We start from the raw sequence: 18756 nt of genomic DNA, 5'->3' as shown, positions 1-18756 counted from the left end.
CTGGGACGCCCTCCGGCGAACCAGCTCGACTTGGAGCGATGGAGGGGAGAGTGAGGGGTCGTTCTCGAGGAGGGGCTGCTCTGCAAGGTGGGATGTTGCATGTGCAAGGTGGGATCTGTGATGCCAAGGGCCGCCGACGAGCTTACGCCGGCGGTGAGATGCAACCTTTACGACGGACTAAGATTCTTTCTGTCTCTGTGATCCGCGCTCTCCGCTTCATCTGACACTGCAAATTTCTGTGTTGAGAGCGACCCCCAGATCTCCAACTAAGGAGTGCGGGTCCAACCGGATAAAAGGCCGTTTGGTTTGCTGCAACAGGGAGGAGCATGCTGCGCGGCATTTACTATGTATATACATAATCTGTGCGTACTGGCCACACAAATGACAGATAGCCCTCCTCCTGGCCAATCGCCGGGCAAGACCCCACGCTCTGCTCCTCAGAGGCTATAAGACTGCTATATCGCGACGAATCTGTGTGTCGTTCGCGCATACAAACGCCGACCTAACACTATTTTGCTCTGGCTTCAGAGAAACGTTTGGAATTTGAGGGTTAGTATCATCGTGGCGATACGCGGGGGGCGACATCATTGCCTGAAACGGGACGAATGGTATCGCACCTGACACCCCAATGGCCATGAAGGTGGGCTGGTAAGCCGAGTAGCTGAAGAGTGTGGGTATTGGTTTGGGTGATTTGGAAATGAGGAGTGGTAGAAAGTTGCATTTTGGTGCGGCGACGGGCATCTGCATATGTAGCCCTCACATACAAACGATCAGTCGCTCTCCGAGTGGGTGTGGTCGTCGGCGGCATACCCGAGCTCGTCGTCGCTGCAGGCGCTGACGGAATCGCGAGAAAGTCAAGCGGTGAGCGAGACACAAGCCTTTTCTTTCTCAAGTATCACCCACCAGCTTGGGAACCGAATACTTTTCTGGTACACAGAGCACAGGTGCCGGACAGAGTTTGAATTTAGACAGTCTGAATGAAGACAAATGCTTCCTAGTGATGAGACAAATGATGCAATTCGGGCCCGTGATTGGCGCTGCTAGCCAACAACTTGGGAGATTTGATGGCTATCATCCTCACGCGGCTGGCGTTGGCTCCTCTTGTGGCTCCTCTCCTGCGCACTGCCTGCCGCGATCCATCGCTTCGTGACTGGCTGACATGCAGCCTATACCCATGCCACACGGCCTTGGTGGACATGTAAGGAAAAGGTGTGGGGTTGTCTCAAGTTGTGGGCTTGCGCTTGGCTGCTGAACCGGGGCAACTTTGGGAAATGATATCGAGAAACAGGAAACAAAGGGCACACGGGTGTCTGAGGATGAGGATGGCAACCATTCACTTGGATGCGAGAACCCGTTCTGCATTATCGACAATCACCGAGTGATCATTGCTACACGGGAACTCTCGAGAAGGCTTCCTTGCCGACTCTATGTATTTATGGACTTGGGGAGTAGAGTAGTACTCGAGTAGATATACCACGGACATCCCGTTTTCTGCCTCAGCGTTTTTTTGTGAGGTGGGGGTAAGCCGCCGCACGATGAGGGCGATCTATTATTGTAGTCAGTGTGTTGCGTGTGTATGTGTATGTGTGCGTGACTTCGCGGCTTCGTAATCTGGCGCTGATGCTGACCTCTGAACACGCCTCCATTGCCCGTCATCTTCAGCTTCTTCTCAGCGTAGAGAAAGGGGTTCGTAGTATTCGAGTCTCCTGACTCTCCTGACTTGCCGCCAACGTGTCCAAAACTGTGAATAGCTTCAATGACAACTCGGCTGTGTTACTCCACCCGTATATGCTCCACCAGTAGAGGGTACATGCGCCCTTTCGATATTGTCGATCGCTACTACTCTGCTGTTGGTGCAACTGGATGGGGATGGATGGGGATCACTGGCGTATATGTTTCAGAAATGGCAGTGTGATTCTTCGCATGAAGGGACATCGCTGCTACTTGCTAGCCTCGTATATGGAGTAGACTACCACTGGCACTACTACTGGCACTACGACTGCACACTACGACCGCCACTGCCACTCCTACGCGGTAAAGTACGATCAGATATAGGAGATTGTAGGAGATTGTAGGAGATTGAAGGAGATTACTCCAGTACCGCCCTTTTGCCAAGTCGACCGAGTGTTAAACTACTAGGAGCCATAGGAAGTACATATATCTGCACCTACGGAGGAGGGAGTACGTAAAACTGGGCGTATACTCGGCGTATAGTCCTCTGGTCCTATCAAGAGGATGGCGCGTAATAAGATCCGATTGTAGAGAATTTCAGCTCTGATCTGGTGCATACTGTCTTAAGATAATAAACCATAGTAGCCCGTAGTATCCCATAATATGCTAGTCTGTAGTCGCAGTCTTACTCTCTTACTCTCTCTTTCATTCTCTTACTGTACCTCGCAATTTCGAAGGTTTATTGTACTGGGCTGTATTGGAACTGTACTGCGACTATACTACGACTATACTGCGACTGTACTGCACGGGACTGTACCCCCATCCATGCCGCAGGGCAGTACACACATACATACATAATTTCGAATCACCAACACAAACACCACCACTCAAACAACCACACCTCAACCAACACCATAAGCACTACAACTACAACCATTTTTTATATTGCCAACTCCCTCGATCTTGGCCTCTTTACCCTATACTATACTATACTACTACCAACCATTACTCACTCTACTGGCAAAAACCCGAGACTCTCAGCATCCTCGTCCTCGTCCTCGTCCTCATCCTCAGTTTGCATCCCCAGCTGCATCCCCAGCTGCATATCCCACAGTCAGTTTCTCAAGAGCCTACTGGCTACTTGGCTTCACTGGCTTCACTGCCCTGCAAGTGGTGGCTGGGATCCGTCATTAGCTGCACACCGTGCACTAAGGACCCTTGAGTAGTCTGCGTCTCCACCGACCTCGCTGCTGCAGTGTACATCACCGTGCACCCGTTCCCCCCCACGTCTGCGCTTATTCGTGGGTGTGCCCGGCGAATCCTTTTACCAAGTGAAATTTGCTATATACTTGAACAGCCTTGTCGCTTCTCGTCGACACTCCCTTCCTTTGGAGAGAGATCTGTGTGTTGTTGCGTCGACGTCGACGGGGTATTTCTCGGTGTCGTGTGGATAATAGATCCAGTGGATCTATACACTGGTGAGTGAAACACTTTCTCTCCTTATTGCGATAAACATAAGCTTGTTCTTGTTTGAAGTTCAGACCCGCGACGCTCGTGAACTGTTGTGCAGCCCCATGACTCGCCCGTGTCTTGAAGCCCTTTCGAAGCCATGATCAGTCATCGCGCGAGGCTCAAGCTATTCGCATGAGGTGTGCGTAATACTCCTGAGTCCTGGGGCGCACAAGGCAGCGAGAGCAGCCTTTCTTCCCAACCTAATGTTTTCCTCCACCCTCGATCCTCAACTGGCACCTTGCTAATCTTTGTCTCAACCACAGGTCAGGTCAGCCTCTACTGACACTCTGGGACTCTTGTGGTTGTGCCATAAGGAGTATCTCCGGCGAGGCTGGGTAATACAGCGTCGACAGTGTACCACCAGTGGGGCAACCGATAATATATAGTCTTCATGTCGAAGTCTACGCGCAGTTGAAGCCTGCGTCTTCTCTCCGGCCGGGATGGACACTGAAGATGGGCAGCTGTTCGTAAAGGTAAACACACACATCCAAACTGTCTACGATTTAATCAGAACTGACGACGTCCTCTAGAACCTCGCCCAATTCGTTCGAACTCATGAGAAAGCTCTCGCAAATGCTCTACAACTACGAAAACAACAATCACCCGGACATGGCCGGTCACAAAGCCACTCGGGCGCGCTGGGGGTCCCCACCAGCACATCGACGACCGTCATCAGCCCACCGTCGTCGTCGGCATCATCGACCCTGACATCGAGCACACTTGCCGCAGCGCTCTCACTACCATACCTAAATTTTGCAAGCCATAACATCAAACCCGCGAAGCTCGCCCTCACTCCGCATCATCTATTCTATCTCCTCTCGCGATTCGAAGATCTTGGGATAGCTGTTGGGCCTATGAACGTGCGACTCGAAAGCCTACACTCCGATACTTCCGCAAACTATGTCTCCTTCCTTGGAAAATCACAAAATCCAAAGAGCGGCTCCGACCATGGCTCTATACACTCCGTTTCAAGCATGCGAAGCGTCATGTCGGGCATGACGTCGCTATGGTCTGGCTTCAGCCTCAGAGGTGCAAGTTCTGCTGCCAAAATCGAAAGACAACTGGCTGCGAACAGGGAAGACCTCAAATACCTATACTCAGCCTTCACCAAGATCCCCTGTCTTCGATTGACACCGGATCGCCGTGCGAGACTGATCTCTGGATACGAGGAATTTCCCTTCGACACTGCAGTTCCTCTGATTGCTTTCAAGAACCTAAGCGCCTTGGAGATTAGTGATATCGATATCAGACAATTTTTTGGTTGGGACCGATTGGCGGAACAGCTTCGCAGCTTGACCGTCAAGCGGGCCTCGATAGAAGATCCTGGCGATTTGCTAATCGACATAGTTTTGGATGACATGGATAAGAGGCGCCGGCGCTCGTCGAAGGCTCAATCATCACCTATATCACCTTGGGCACCGAATATCAGTCCTAAAAGGAGTCCAACTATACCTCATGCGGAGCTCGTTCACTCAAATTCTGCGCCAGGATCACCAGATTCGCGAGTCGGCAGTCCCGAGAGTCGCGAGTCCCGGGCGATGCATCACAGCGACTTTGGTCTCGGCCGCTCTGCTTCTGGAGACTTGACTTCGCTCACGAAGAACAACCGCCCTAGAAGCAGCTCACCTGTCCGGCCCACAAGCTCGAGAACTGGATCTGCTCATGGCCATGTCCGCGGATCGCACAAAGTGAAGCGATCTGGATCCAACAGCTCCCATTCAAGCACATCCGATACCTGGTATAACCCAAGAGGCAGCAGCTCCAACATCTTGTCGACGGGCATCCTGCCATCTACGAAATGGCGATTCCTCAAACATCTCAGCCTGGCTGACAACTCCCTCACATCGATTTCTGCTACGGGCCTAGCACCGTTAGCCAATACCCTCAACTCTCTGGATCTATCTTCGAATTTATTTTCGCAGATTCCCGATTCCCTCGCATCTCTGACAGCTTTACGGGCCCTTAATCTCTCAAACTGCATGATTGATTCTCTCCACTCCCTGACACGCAACCCACTTCCTGCCATCACTGCCTTGAACCTCAGGGGGAACCGCTTGATGTCATTAGCTGGAGTAGAACGATTGTACCCACTGGAACGCCTGGACCTTAGAGACAACAAGCTCACAGATCCTACTGAGCTTGCCAGGCTGACTGGAATCCCGGAATTGAAGGAGATTTGGGTCGGCGGAAATCCATTCACCAAGACCCATCCAAATTATCGAGTTACCATCTTCAACTTATTCCGAAATTCGCCTGGGTTTACCGAGGACATGATAATCGACGCTTCCGGCCCAGGGTATAACGAGAGGAGACAACTCGTAGAACGCGTTCCAGAGCGTGAAAATGTTCCCGTAGTGAAGCCATTGCCACCACTACCTACTGCTGTAGATATTACGAAGCCAGCGATTATATATGATTCTCCCAAAGAAGCTTCAGTGCTACGCAAGGAGAGACCTCAACCAAACACAGCGACTAGCGATGTTTATACAAGCTCATCCCGTCGGAGAAGGACACCGAAACGGAGAATCGTCGACCTATCCACGTCAGAGGTGTTGCCGAATAAACCCAAGCCACCAGTGGTATTGAAGTCCGAAGAACCAATCCCAGGAACAGCAGGGTCCGACAGTGGTTATGGAGTAAGCCCTGACACGCACCCCTCACATACCATACCCGACTATACGCCTCCACGTCCGGAGCGTACAACCAGCCAACCCGACATATTGCCTCGCCTCGATACAACCACCACCCCCCAACTCCTTCCCGCAGAGAGATCCCTAGAGGAATCGACCATTTCGCTGCCATCCCTCGGCACCCAAGACCTCGACACCCAAGACTGGAGTGTCAGCGGCGAAATGTACCGAAAGAAAATCGAGGCTCTCCGAAACGAGGCTGGCAACGGCTGGCTCAGCGTCCTGAGCGAGGAAGGCTGGGAATCACAAAAACCGCCCTCCCACCACCCTCCGGGCGATTTCAGCCCCGCGAGCACCATCCGACCGAGCCCGACCACCCCTCGGCCACGCAGTCAACAGACGATACAGAGTGGGCGCACGCTCGGCTGAGAAAAGCCCTGCGTTGCGGATCCCACCCGATACATAAGATATCAGTCTTTTGTAACACATACCCGCAAAAAAGATTCCACTTCATTGTCAAAGCATATTTTTGTGTAGGAATGTTTTTCCAGGTTTTTTTGTTTTTTAGATGCGAGTTCGTTTACTTCACATCCTCGTTGTCGTTTTTCGCGGTTTTGTTTTTAAGGAGCATAGCATTGGGATTGGGATGGGCATGGGCGGAGGTCGCTTTTGAGAATGTTTTTGATTTCTTGATTTTTTTGCGCGCGGGTTTGCTCTTGAGTGATTCGGGGTCCAAGAGTGGCGGAGAGGTAGTTGCTTGCATCCATTGCCCCGGAGCTGATCCTGGGCGTGGCATTTGTTTTCGTCGGGCTTTTCCTGACATTTGGTTGGTTTTTGCGATTTTTCCACTGTGTAAAGTAGGGGGGGGAGAGGTGTTTGAAGGGATAATTTAGCTGGGCGTTGGTGGGAGTTATCGTGCATGGGAAGAGAAGGCTACGAATGAATCATGATCTGTTATACCCTTATAATGCTGCTGCAGCCTTTGAAATGATTAATGGTGTGATGCTTTCATTTATAATATGTCCACATGGCCCTTCTTTCTACTTCAAGGCAGAGATAAGGCTGAGGGGGGTTGGATGGTAGACCCCTGATAACGGCGGTGGTCTGGACGTATAGTGCCCAGAGTGCGATGCCCAGAGTGCGAAGATGGGACGAATCAAGCAATACGACTGTACCCTAGACAAGGCCCAAGGTATGCTGTCCAACACATCAGCCCTTTATAATGTTGGCATTCTGATAGGCTCCGTATCCGATATCCAGCATCATGAGTATAAAGTACGTACGTTGTCTGAGACGGATGTGGAAATCCGAGACCCCCTCCCTCTCCCCCAACAAAGAAGTTCAGATCAGTTTGCAGGAAGCACTGGGCTTGGAATCTTGAATATAAAGTGGAAATTCTGGGCTCGAGAAAGAAGAGTGGAACTATGATGAGGTATGATGTATGTTATTTATGGGGAATTTCTTCTCGGGATGAGATCAAGTTAACGACAATCTCTCAAAATAGAAACCCTCAGAACGGGGGTTTCGTAGGGTCTTTCTAACGATTTGATTTAGCGCCCAGGAGCCACACCCTCACACCCTCATTAAGTCAAAATTGCCCTCCTGCTTACCGTTTGTTAGGCCCAGGCTTTCATGGCGGCATCAGCGTGGCGTCTACCGAGACACCAGTGAGCATGGAGGATGACCTGGAGTCCTGTTTCCCGGCACAGTACAGGTCGTTTACCAACGGACGGTTAATGTTGCTTATATAATAGTTTCCCCCCTCTTCCCCCCTCAAGGCAGCAAGGAGCAAAAGGAGCAGGGAGGAGAGACTCTTTTTTTTCGGTGCCGGAGAGGGTGTGGTGAGAGGCGGGAGGTCGTCAGCCATTACAACATAGATATATAGAAGTACTTGCCCATTACCCCTCAGTAAAAGGTCAAATCTTCATTCCATACCCCAAGTCGAAGAATTCTAGTTTCAAATCAGTATAAATCAGTGAAGAAAAGAAGCGTGGCTCTATTATTGAAGTATTTGTGTTTTATTCTGGCTGTACCTGCAGAAAGAATAGTTGTGCTTTGAAATCGCGTTTCAGTGCTCTACCGGGTAGAACGTCCAGACGTTGCTCCCTTGACATCTAAAACGAGCTCTCGGGATTTCAGGAACCCCCTTCGTCCACCCTCCGACCCTTCCCTCAACAAACTTATCTTGCTTGCTCTTGAATTATAAATCTACAATTTCTCTCGCTCTACTATTGCGCGAACAGTTACATTAACTGAATTATATTTTGAAATCGGAAGCGCCGAACCTTTTAGCTGTGGGTTGAAACTTATTACTGTCGCTATTACGGCTTTACGCGACCAAAGTTCCTTGCTGCGCATTTTTCGTGTTGTCGGCCAGCCGCTAAGAGATAGTCAAAGTTCTACTACTCAAATCTCAACCTCGCGCGACATCTCCACCCTTTCACCACCACTTCAACAAAACACGGATCACAACGATTGCCACTTGACGCACCTTGATCCCCCCAAACGAGAAGTCGATATCGACTTTCTATTACACTACTGCACAGAGACGTTTAGTCCACCCTCGATCCCACCTTATCCGTGACGCAAATCACAGGCGACCAGGCAACTCGACTCTGCCTCTGTCAACAGCAACGACTCAACTACCACCACTCAAGCGAAATTTGCAGCAACTGGAGGCTTTGAGCTCCTCTCCATTCTATTCACCGAGGCCGACTCACTGATAGTAAGCATTCACCTTCCCTGGAGAGTTGTCAACAAACCGAGCCTGCTGCGTCAGATTCAGTCACAACGCGGCTGACGGAGCGACGACCTCGCCTCTTGAAAAACTAACTTCTAACGCGTGCCAGTCCAACAAGTGAGTTACAGTCCTCTCAACAGCGAAACACGATATAGCCTGTATCGACTTTCCGAGACGCACATACAGCGAGCAAAACCGACCCCACTCCAACCCACCTCCTTCGAGAGGCCCAGACGTCATGGCGGACCAGAACGATGTGGATCTCGATTCCATAATAGACCGTCTGTTGGAGGTCAGAGGAAGCAGACCGGGAAAGCAGGTTCAGCTCTTGGAGGCTGAGATCCGCTATCTGTGCACAAAAGCTCGTGAGATCTTCATCTCTCAACCGATCCTTCTGGAGCTTGAGGCTCCCATCAAGGTTCGTATCCCACTTGTGCAATGCGCTGTTTCACCAGCCAGTCGCTGATGATTTGCGTTCAGATTTGCGGCGATATCCACGGCCAATATTACGATCTCTTGAGACTCTTCGAATACGGTGGATTCCCACCGGAAGCCAACTACCTCTTCCTGGGTGACTACGTCGACAGAGGAAAGCAGTCGCTGGAGACGATCTGCCTCTTGCTTGCGTACAAGATCAAATACCCAGAGAACTTCTTCATCCTCCGCGGTAACCACGAATGCGCCTCGATCAACCGCATCTACGGCTTCTACGACGAGTGCAAGAGAAGATATAACATTAAGCTGTGGAAGACCTTTACTGACTGCTTTAACTGCCTGCCCATTGCTGCCATTATTGACGAGAAGATCTTCACAATGCACGGAGGCCTCAGCCCCGATCTCAACTCCATGGAGCAGATTCGCCGCGTTATGCGCCCAACTGACGTAAGCCCTAACCTGTGCTCGGTCCTTGCCAGCTCTCGTCGTTCGACGAGAGAGGGCGCGAACTTTTGCTGACCAACTTTATAGATTCCCGACTGCGGCCTTCTCTGCGATTTGCTCTGGTCCGACCCCGACAAGGACATAACCGGATGGTCTGAGAATGACCGCGGTGTATCGTTTACCTTCGGTCCCGACGTCGTTTCAAGATTCCTTCAAAAGCATGATATGGACTTGATTTGCCGCGCTCATCAGGTCGTTGAAGACGGGTATGAATTCTTCTCGAAGCGGCAATTGGTCACGCTGTTCAGCGCGCCCAATTACTGTGGAGAGTTTGACAATGCTGGTGCAATGATGAGCGTGGATGAGAGTCTGTTGTGTTCGTTCCAGGTAAGATATATATGCCCTTTGTTTCCCTTGTATTGCGATTGGACAGGTGGCTGATCTTTATGTCTCTTCAGATTTTGAAACCTGCCGAGAAAAAACAAAAGTACGTTTATGGCGGTCTAGGCGCGAGCAGACCTGTCACTCCTCCGCGGAAGCAAAAGAAGTAAGAAGAACAATTACGAACATTCTCGTGTGTAGCAGGTTCGGACGCAGATAAATCGACTCTTATTTTATTTTTCCCATATCGAAATTACCACCCAACGCCGACTCGAAATATTCCTTTCCTCCAACATCCTCCGCAGGTCGCCTGCCAACCTCTCTCTCCGTATTCGACCACCCCAATTCTTTCGACTGGTACGACCCGCCTCTTCGACTTCGCAAAACATCACATACGTTGCGCCCCTGGATTTTGCCTTTCTTTTCGAACCTCGCTATGATTCATTTTACGCAGACTTTTTCTTAACCCCGCCCAGATTTTTTGCTTCATGAGCCCGACGACCTCGCGACTGGCGCCTACGTGATATGGAAAAATTAACGGGGGTATTCAATGGCCTGGTTGCCGGCACTGGGAAGTAGGGTAAGGGGATGGAAGGGGTTTGTGTATATGACATTTTAACGATGTTGGGACGCATGAGGGGGGCATATGTACTTGTCTGTTTGGCCGTGAGGCGAGCCGTGCTTCCCTGCACTGGCTTGCAAATGATTTCGTTATGGGTAACTGGAGATGGGAATAAGGGGGGTATGGGGGGGAACTTTCGGGAGCAGAAGGGGGGGGGGGGATTATGCGAAAAGGGGGGAGGGGTTATTCGGGGAAGAGCCTCTTTTAAAGTCCGTATGCTATGATTGTACCAAGAGTGGTGTTTTTTGTAGTTTCGCACCCGCGTGTCCATGTTTCGGCCGCGGGCATGCTTGCTGATGAATGGGGGGGGAGACGAGGTGCGATTAATTTTCCTATTCACTTCAGGTACTGAAATGCTGGTTGAGCTTCTCATGAACTTGTGCTGTACGCGGGCTTGGCACGCATGATGGTGTTGGTGACTTGTGAATTTGGTTTGAATTTGTTTGTGCTATACAATCCTATGATACATCTCCATAATCCTTACAACCCATCCCTACTACAAACAACACTCCCACTCATACCCTTCCCCTCCTCCTCAACTCGGCGTAACTTTACAAATCCGATCCAACGCCCTCCCCTCATCCAGCGCCCACCCCCCCGTAATATCCAACTTATACCTCCTCTTCCCCGCCTTCAAATCCAAAAACCCATCCCTCGTCCACGTCCTCTTAATCGCCACAAACATCCCAAAGAAAGCCTGCGACGCATGCCTAAACGGCGCCAACATAATCGACTTCTTCCTCTCCGCCTCCCGCGCCTCCGCCTCGAGCCGCGCGACCTCAAAACGCTCTGACGCTGTTGCCGGGCGCGCGGGGGGGACGTAGATGCTGTGATTCAGCTGCAGGTCGGTGGGGGAGGTGGAGATGACGCGGGGGGCAAGGAAGGGGATCGGCAGGACCTTGCGCAGCTCGATGTCGACGCGGAGGGTTGGCTGGCCGTTAGCCACGAGGGACTTGACGGGGTATGCGGTGATGGAGCGGATTAGGCTTGTAGGCGCGAAGAGCAGCCACCCGCCCATACCGGCCATCAGGAAGCAGATCCCGGCGAAGGCGATGGGGACCCATGCCGAGAGGCCGTTGGGGGGCGCGTAGACGTTGGCGTAGTAGCTGAAGCCGGCGTAGGCGATGCAGAAGGTGGCGCCGGTGTAGGCGGCGAGGATGTAGAAGGTGTGGGAGGGGGCGATGTAGAGGGGTGTTGGGGTTGGGCGGGAGGCGAGCTTCGCGGTGTAGGATTGGTAGGTTTGGGTTGCGGGGATGGCCGAGGGCGGTTTGACGGCTTGCTTTGGGGGAAGGGGTTTGGAGAATGCTTTTTTGGCGGCGAGGCGGATGGTGCTGGTGAAGGTACGCGTGAGGGGGAGGCGTTGGGGGAGTGTGTGGAGGGGTGTCGCGTGGAAGCTGTTGAGGCCGACGCGGGAGAGAGGCGCGCGGAGGGATTGGAAGCGCAGCATGGCGCTCCTCGTGAAGCAGGACATCTGGTAGAGGGTATTAGTTAGGCATGAACGTATCGCGTGGCCGTGTCGGCTTCAATTGCAGCAATCACTCACCTTGGGCGGGCCTATTTGGGACGACTAGTAATCCGCAAGGCTGCGGAAAGCTTGCAGTAAAAATATCTCGGTGTTGTATTTCTCCGAATTCCGGAGTATCATGTCCGCCGTGATTTTGGTGGGCGGGAACCTCAACAACCCTTTGGCGCCCATTCGAAGCTCACTTGAGCCTCGCCAACTCAGCAAGCATGGCGTCAATTGCAGCGGCTTGCAGGCTGTCCTCACGGGCTGTTACAAGGCAATTGAGGAGAGATGTTCAATCACGAGGTACGTGAGGTTTTGTAAATTCCGGTGCCGCCGGTGGAAAATAGTTGAGCTTCATTTGCTGATTGTTGCGGGATAGGCTACAGAAGCTCTCGTGCAAACCTTGCCGCGCAAAATTTCACAATGCCGGCACTGTCGCCAACGATGACTGAGGGGAACATTGCGACCTGGAAAGTGAAGGAGGGCGATTCATTTGTCGCTGGCGATGTTCTGTTGGAAATCGAAACAGATAAGGCTAGCATGGATGTTGAGGCTCAAGATGACGGCATAGTGGCTAAAATCATCAAAGGCGATGGTGCAAAGGGCATTCCAGTTGGCGCAAGGATTGGTGTTCTTGCTGAATTGGGTGACGACATAAGCTCTCTGGAAATCCCAGCAGAAGAGACCGCTCAAGCTGAAGCACCCAAGAAGCAGGAATCGCCAAAGGAGCAGCAACCAGCGAAGGAGGCAGAGGCAAAGGAGGAATCCGCAAAGCCGGCTGCTGAGACGTTTGCACCATCCCACAAAAGCACTAGAGAATATCCGCTTTTGCCATCGGTTGCTCACCTCATTCACGAGCACGGTATCGCCGCATCGGAGGTCGACAAGATTAAGCGCACCGGGCCCAAGAACCAACTCCTCAAGGGCGACATCCTCGCCCATCTCGGCCAGATCTCGAAGGCATACCCGAAGGAGCTTGCTGGCAAGGTTGAGAAACTCTCCCATCTCGACCTCAGCAACATCAAGATTGCGCCACCGAAGGAGGCACCAAAGAAGGCCGCCCCTGCACCAGTCGCTGAGCCAGTGGTTGAGCAAGATATCCAAGTTGCTCTCCCTATCTCTATGGCTGCAGCACTCGAGGTCCAGGCCCGCATCCAGAGAGAACTCGGAACCCACCTTCCCCTCTCGACCTTCATCGCTCGCGCCGCCGACTTTGCCAACGATGATCTCCCACGCTCCAAGAACGCAAAGCCATCCCAAGACGAACTTTTCGACGACATCCTTGGCCTCAACACCATCCGCAGCTCTTACGGCGTCCGCGGCAACTTCCTGCCACAAATCACTGCCCTGCCACACACTGCCATGGCCACCGTGCCTCGCGTGAGGACCGTGAAGCAAGACGTCGATGTCTTGGACTTCCTTACCGGTAAGGTCAGGAGCACGGCGCCTAAGCGCATCCCTGCCACGCCACTTCCAGGACCAGCAGCAACGACGAACATATTCAGTGTCAGCGTGCCAGAGGGAGATGAGAGGCAGGGAATGGTGTTCCTGGAGAGAGTGAAGGAGATCTTGGAGGAGGAGCCGGGAAGCCTCGTGCTTTAAGGGGTGTGAGAGTGGGATTTACACAAAATGTATTGATACGAAATTCTAGGAGAATATAATAGAATTGATTCGGAGTTATAGAACCACTTCTCCATGAATAATATTACAGTGTTGTTTATATGTGCTGTAGACATGAGGCGATGAGTGCATGTGCAAAATTTATATTGCTCGGCATGTCGAATTTGCCTTAGTATTTACCATCAGATGAGCTATGTATCCTCCATATTGCCTCCAACCCCCTATTTACTTCCTGCACACTGCAATGATAGCAGTGCCTTCCAGCTTCGAAGGTGCTGTAGGGTGGCGCGATTGGACATATTCGATAATCTGCCTTCGCAGCTCCTTCAGTTCCTCTTCCGTAAACCCCGCAGTCATTCTATCCATATTAGGAAACGTATACATCATGAAATCCGCCAGCTGCTCATGTCCCTCAAACGGAAGATACGTCTTCAGCGGATACACATCCACATCTCGAAACCCTGCCTCCTCAAGCTCGCCTCGAATCCCATCAATCGTGAGCCACGTCTGGGGCATCTTCACCGATGGTCTCTCCGGGCGGAACTGGTTCGTAAGCGTCATGATATGATACCACTCGCTATCCAGCTCCAGCCAAGAGCTCATTGCAAACGCGCCGCCGCCATTCTCATCCGTGAGCACGCGGCGGATTTCCTTCAATGCAGTGCGTGGTTGCGGGATCATGAAAAGCATGAAACCCGCAAGCACATGGCTCACTGAGTTATCTGAGAATGCAGAGAGATCCTGGGCATCGTCAACGGAAGTTTCGACCTTTTCCCAAGCCGTGATCCCCTTTGCCAGTGCGTTGGTCTTGCGGAGCTCAAGCTGGCTGAGCATGCCGGCGGCTATGTCGGAGGCGAGGAGTTGGGAGGACGGGGGTAAGTCGGAGCCATGGGATTCGATGACGCTGTTTGTGAGCTCGCCGACGCCGCAGCCGAGATCGAGCACAGAGAGGGCGGAGGCGTAGGGGTAGAGCTTGTTGGTGGCTTTTACCATGTCCCTTGCTGGAATGATGCCGGGGCCGTCCTTTGCCAAAATCATAAACGCCTTGCCATAGTTGGACCACACTTCTCCTAAATATGACGGTTAGTTAAACGGTAAAAGTGCTTTGGTAGGAAAGATCGATACCGGCAGCATTTTTCATGGACATTCTGATGATAGTGTTGGAAGTAGATACTGTGATGGGAAACTAGGTTCCCTTTGACGTTATAACGCTGTAAGATTAAGTTAAGTGAGAATGTTTCTTTATGAAGAGTAAATTGAAAACGCAACCCGACAACTTTGTATTAAAAGCTTATGAATCCAACAGAAAGTAAGCTTACGTTGGATACAATCAATAGCGGGCAGGTTCATATCCATCCACCGTTCATAACTACAGCTACATTCTATAATAGCCCAGAGAAGAAGCTCCCGAAAACCTACCCCGCAATTCCTCAGGGTGAGCTTACTGACAAGCATAGGTCTTCCGAATATGATTGGCTTTCGCCGGCGTGTGTGGTCAATAAACAGAGCTGACATCATGCTTCATAGAGTATAACGTAAGCTCATAAATGGGAGTGTAGAATGTTCCATTCCTTCTTGCAAGATATGCAGCCACGTCCAGCTATATCTCTATATAATCTGGAAGAGAGAGGAGAATTTCCCACCCCACCTCCAATCATTACACACAAAAACCCGCTGTGCCCATTCCGAAGTCCCCCAACGGAACCCGAAAGAGCCTCGCTAATGCCCAAGCCCAACTCCAAAGCAAAAAATATATGCCCCCGCTAAAGCAAAGTCGAAAGCCATGCCCATCCATATATGATTCATCTCTCCCAGCCCAACCCAGCCCAGCCCCAAAAACGCCAGCCATGCAAATGCCATGCTTCGTAAGTCTCATCACATCAGCTCCGTTGCTAAAGCCATATGCCATCCACAACGCCCATATCCCCCTTATCATCCCGTCATTAACCCCCTGTTTCTTCACCTGATGACACTCCACTCCGCGAGCTTCCCGGTGCCGCCTTCCCCGTCCTCGCCACGCTGCCCTGCTTTCTTGGGGAACGCGTTCCAGAACCGTAATGTCTCGTCGCCAGCGCCTGTAACGATGACTCTGCCGTCAGGGCTCATCGCAAGGTACAGCACACGGTAGGTATGCCCCGTCAAGCTGACCACCTGCGTCATGGACGGGTACTTCCACACCACAATCTGGTTCTGGCTGTACCCGTGCGTGCTGACGATCTCGTTGCTGTTCTTGCTCCATGCCAGATTACACACTTGCGAGCCAGTGTCGATTTCGTTGATCAGCGCGCCAGTGAGAGTGTTGTGGAAGATAATTTTGCGATCCGCCGTTCCTCCACCGGAAGCAAGGAGTCCTCGCTGATGTGGCGACCAAGCAATAGCCTTCACGGCCGCGGTGTGTTCTGAGAATTTCCACGTCGGCGTCTCGGATAGTTTGTCCCAGACCAAGAGCTTGTTGTCGTTTCCACCCGATGCAAGCTGGCCATCCTCGCAGTTCCAGCGCAGGCCACAAACTTCCTGTTTATGGCCCACCAACTTTCGCAGCCACTGATCTGGTTGTCGTACATCACGGTGGTAGATGAGACGGTCTCTCGACCCGGAAGTCAGGATATGGTCGTTCCAAGCCAACGCACCTACTCTGGCTGTGTGACCCGTCATCGTTCGTAGCCTGCGCGTCCGAGCTGCATCCCAGATTTGCACGAAGCCTTTCCCAGTGCCAATAGCGATGTGAGAGCCGCGCTGGATCCAGGAGACGCTGGTGACGGTGTCATCCTCGAGTTCGCAGAGCTTGTTCACCCGCTGAGTTTCCGAGTTCCACATATACACACAACTTCCCAATCCAACACCGAGGATATCACTGCTCCCCCAGTCGACGAGATTGAGGTAAAAGTCGTCCGCGAGATCTGGTGCATCAAGCACTTTGTAGGGAACTTTGTTAACGGCTCGGGGTTGCTTCCGTGGGCTCAGGAGCATGTGTTGACTGCTTAGGCGAACTGGGGAAAGACTGTAAATCTCGGATCTTGCATTGAGGTTAGGTCCATGCCGACTTTGAGGCGTTCGAGTTGGTGTAGGGTGTCCAGCTATGTGGGTGTGGTGTCTGGGTGACATATATGTGAAGAGGTTCTTGTGAGGTGTGGAAGGTGTCATGGAGTTTGTAACAGAGGTATTTGATCCATTGTTGGGAGGAGTGTGAGAGCGAGTAGGATCGTGAGCTGTCGTAGATGTTGAATGTATTGTAGTGTCTGGTGATAAATTGGTGGGTGTAGCTTGGGGTACTGAAGTATCGAATATTTCTGCCCGTAGAAGTGTGGAAAAGGTCCGGTTTGCCTCCTCAGCTGTCACAGGTTAGCACATGTTACCATTCTCAATTCACGGCCACTGTGAAGCTTACTCTTTTGGAAATGAAGCTCGCCATGCGGCGTCCGTTTCTTGGCCTTTGAAGGTGTCGCCGGCGAACCATCATCGTGAAGCAAGCTGAAACTTGCCTGTAGGTCTTGTCCTTCTCGGTTTGGGATGAATCTAAGGATATTTTGTCAGCAAATCAGTCTTGAAAGGCGGCCAAAGATCGGATCTGAACGCCAATCGATCTTGAATTCACAAGATTTATTTCAATCCTCACAAGCCTCAAAGATGAATCTCTCAGCGACCTCCACCTTGCGCCGTCCACACCCTCTCTTCATGCGCAAAGACACAGTAGAAATCAAAGCTCACCTATCGCCGTAGACCCTTTGCCTCTTCCGACTCGGACTCCCTCCAGGTGTGATATCCCTCGACCTTCCACCCTCCTCAAACTCCTTGAATAGCGCTTTGCTAAGAGCGTTTGGATCCAACGGCGCAGGCGCACTTGGTGTCCTTGACCGTGCGCCGGCAGTATTGCTGTTCACATTTGTGTTCGCATTCACCGTTGTCCGTCTTGTCCTCTCCTTTGGAAGTGGCGGTGTCATATTTCCGGGCGCCTTCTCGAGCGGTGGTGTATTCAAGGAGTTGATTGTTTCACTCTCAATAGCCTTTGAAGCAGCAGCTGTAGCCACATCAGCTGTGGTGTTGTTGTTGTCGTCGCTGGCCTCCATCGTCGCCATCGGTGGTTGTCGCAGATGGTGAAGGTGAGGTTATCGAAGCGCGCAAGGAACAAAGCAATAGCGTCGGACCAATATTTCGTCTAGATCGATGTCGAGAACCAGGTACCAAATCTCCTTCTCATTCGCTACTAGCTTCTCTCGCCAGCCAGGTGAATAATCGGCGTCGCTGTCGCAGGCACAAGTCGCTGTCGCAATCCACGACTGTCCCACTCCGGCGATGTTTATCGGGGGTGGTGCTCCACTTCTATTTGTATCGCTCCGGATGCGATTTCGCAGTCTCAACTCCGGTCGGGTTTCGCTGTGCAACAATTTTGTGATGCGGAAGTGACGGATATCCTGCAGCTACAGCAGCTATTCCTGAAGCCTGCCTGGCGCTCGATTCGCCGTCGTCGTGAGGTTGTTGTTTGGCGTTGCCGCGCTCGTCAATCGTGATAATGGGATAGGTAGGGGCCGCACTAAGCCATTTACGGAGGCAAGCGAGTGACCGAGGATTTGACCGCTGAGGTCGGTGAGTGTAGATAGGTTATTGCGTGGTTAGGAATATAATGTTTGATGTTAAAGGGTGATGAAAGAAAGATTTGCTTTACGAATTTCAAAATGTTTGCTAGTTCAATTCACTCTCTGTTCTGCTACTAGCTAACAATCGCTCTGTTGACGCTTCCTTCCTCAGCGGCAGCAGTAAGCCTAAGCCCAGCAAACAGAATGCAACACCAACCTCTCCACACTTCACCGCCCCATCACCAAAACCACAACATCAAAACATCACGTCGCGTCTCTTTTAACCTCTCCCATCCCCTCTCCTCTCCTCTCTTCTACCCTATTAACTCCCAGCCCCACACCCGCCGCCAACTCCCCACAGTACCTCCATTAGCACCCCCCATCCCATCCTCGCCAGGCCATTGATTCGGCCTCCACGACCACAACAAACCCCCCAGCGGCCCGCAACGGGGTGCACCGGCCCCTGCCAGGACAGTAGACAGGGCACCTAGCAGGGGCTTACTCAGGCCCCCTAAGGGCGTTGTTATGATCCAGAGCGACACGCCGAATCACCTTTGTTTGTGACTGGCGTGCAGTACGCGCCCTGCGCGACGCGAAAGGCTGCGCTCCGAATGGCTGCG

The 18756-nt window shown here is 51.9% G+C and overlaps 6 protein-coding genes across 6 annotated transcripts; 3 read left to right on the top strand and 3 right to left on the bottom strand.

Moving 5' to 3' along the window:
* The first annotated feature begins 2814 nt into the window (after nucleotides 1–2814).
* Nucleotides 2815–6774, top strand: VE01_02061 (uncharacterized protein). Its single transcript, XM_018271573.2, has 3 exons — nucleotides 2815–3149; nucleotides 3447–3656; nucleotides 3714–6774. The coding sequence occupies exons 2-3, from the start codon at nucleotides 3624–3626 to the stop codon at nucleotides 6240–6242; spliced, it is 2562 nt and encodes an 853-aa protein (XP_018133437.1). The 5' UTR covers nucleotides 2815–3149; nucleotides 3447–3623; the 3' UTR covers nucleotides 6243–6774.
* A 959-nt stretch (nucleotides 6775–7733) lies between these two features.
* PPH3 (phosphoprotein phosphatase PP4 catalytic subunit) lies at nucleotides 7734–10554 on the top strand. The gene is made up of 7 exons (XM_018271572.2): nucleotides 7734–8107; nucleotides 8211–8538; nucleotides 8663–8971; nucleotides 9034–9435; nucleotides 9520–9819; nucleotides 9891–9919; nucleotides 10018–10554. The coding sequence occupies exons 3-7, from the start codon at nucleotides 8792–8794 to the stop codon at nucleotides 10031–10033; spliced, it is 927 nt and encodes a 308-aa protein (XP_018133438.2). The 5' UTR covers nucleotides 7734–8107; nucleotides 8211–8538; nucleotides 8663–8791; the 3' UTR covers nucleotides 10034–10554.
* Nucleotides 10555–10852: 298 nt separating this feature from the next.
* Nucleotides 10853–12000, bottom strand: VE01_02059 (uncharacterized protein). The gene is made up of 2 exons (XM_018271571.2): nucleotides 11979–12000; nucleotides 10853–11906 (listed from the first exon to the last, which is right to left on the bottom strand). The coding sequence occupies exon 2, from the start codon at nucleotides 11904–11906 to the stop codon at nucleotides 10971–10973; it is 936 nt and encodes a 311-aa protein (XP_018133503.1). The 5' UTR covers nucleotides 11979–12000; the 3' UTR covers nucleotides 10853–10970.
* Nucleotides 12001–12124: 124 nt separating this feature from the next.
* PDX1 (pyridoxine biosynthesis protein) lies at nucleotides 12125–13663 on the top strand. Its single transcript, XM_018271570.2, has 2 exons — nucleotides 12125–12245; nucleotides 12322–13663. Exons 1-2 carry the CDS (start codon nucleotides 12167–12169, stop codon nucleotides 13542–13544), a joined length of 1302 nt encoding a protein of 433 aa, XP_018133502.2. The 5' UTR covers nucleotides 12125–12166; the 3' UTR covers nucleotides 13545–13663.
* Nucleotides 13664–13728: 65 nt separating this feature from the next.
* On the bottom strand, nucleotides 13729–14918 carry VE01_02057 (uncharacterized protein). The gene is made up of 2 exons (XM_018271569.2): nucleotides 14688–14918; nucleotides 13729–14632 (listed from the first exon to the last, which is right to left on the bottom strand). The coding sequence occupies exons 1-2, from the start codon at nucleotides 14707–14709 to the stop codon at nucleotides 13788–13790; spliced, it is 867 nt and encodes a 288-aa protein (XP_018133505.1). The 5' UTR covers nucleotides 14710–14918; the 3' UTR covers nucleotides 13729–13787.
* On the bottom strand, nucleotides 14919–18162 carry CDH1 (substrate-specific activator of APC-dependent proteolysis). Its single transcript, XM_018271568.2, has 3 exons — nucleotides 17271–18162; nucleotides 16951–17078; nucleotides 14919–16894 (listed from the first exon to the last, which is right to left on the bottom strand). The coding sequence occupies exons 1-3, from the start codon at nucleotides 17636–17638 to the stop codon at nucleotides 15522–15524; spliced, it is 1869 nt and encodes a 622-aa protein (XP_018133504.1). The 5' UTR covers nucleotides 17639–18162; the 3' UTR covers nucleotides 14919–15521.
* Between the last annotated feature and the right edge of the window lie 594 nt (nucleotides 18163–18756).

The sequence above is a fragment of the Pseudogymnoascus verrucosus genome (assembly GCF_001662655.1).
Source record: "Pseudogymnoascus verrucosus strain UAMH 10579 unplaced genomic scaffold scaffold_6, whole genome shotgun sequence".
Taxonomy (NCBI): Eukaryota; Fungi; Ascomycota; class Leotiomycetes; order Thelebolales; family Thelebolaceae; genus Pseudogymnoascus; species Pseudogymnoascus verrucosus.
This window is presented reverse-complemented; position numbering and strand designations above follow the sequence as displayed.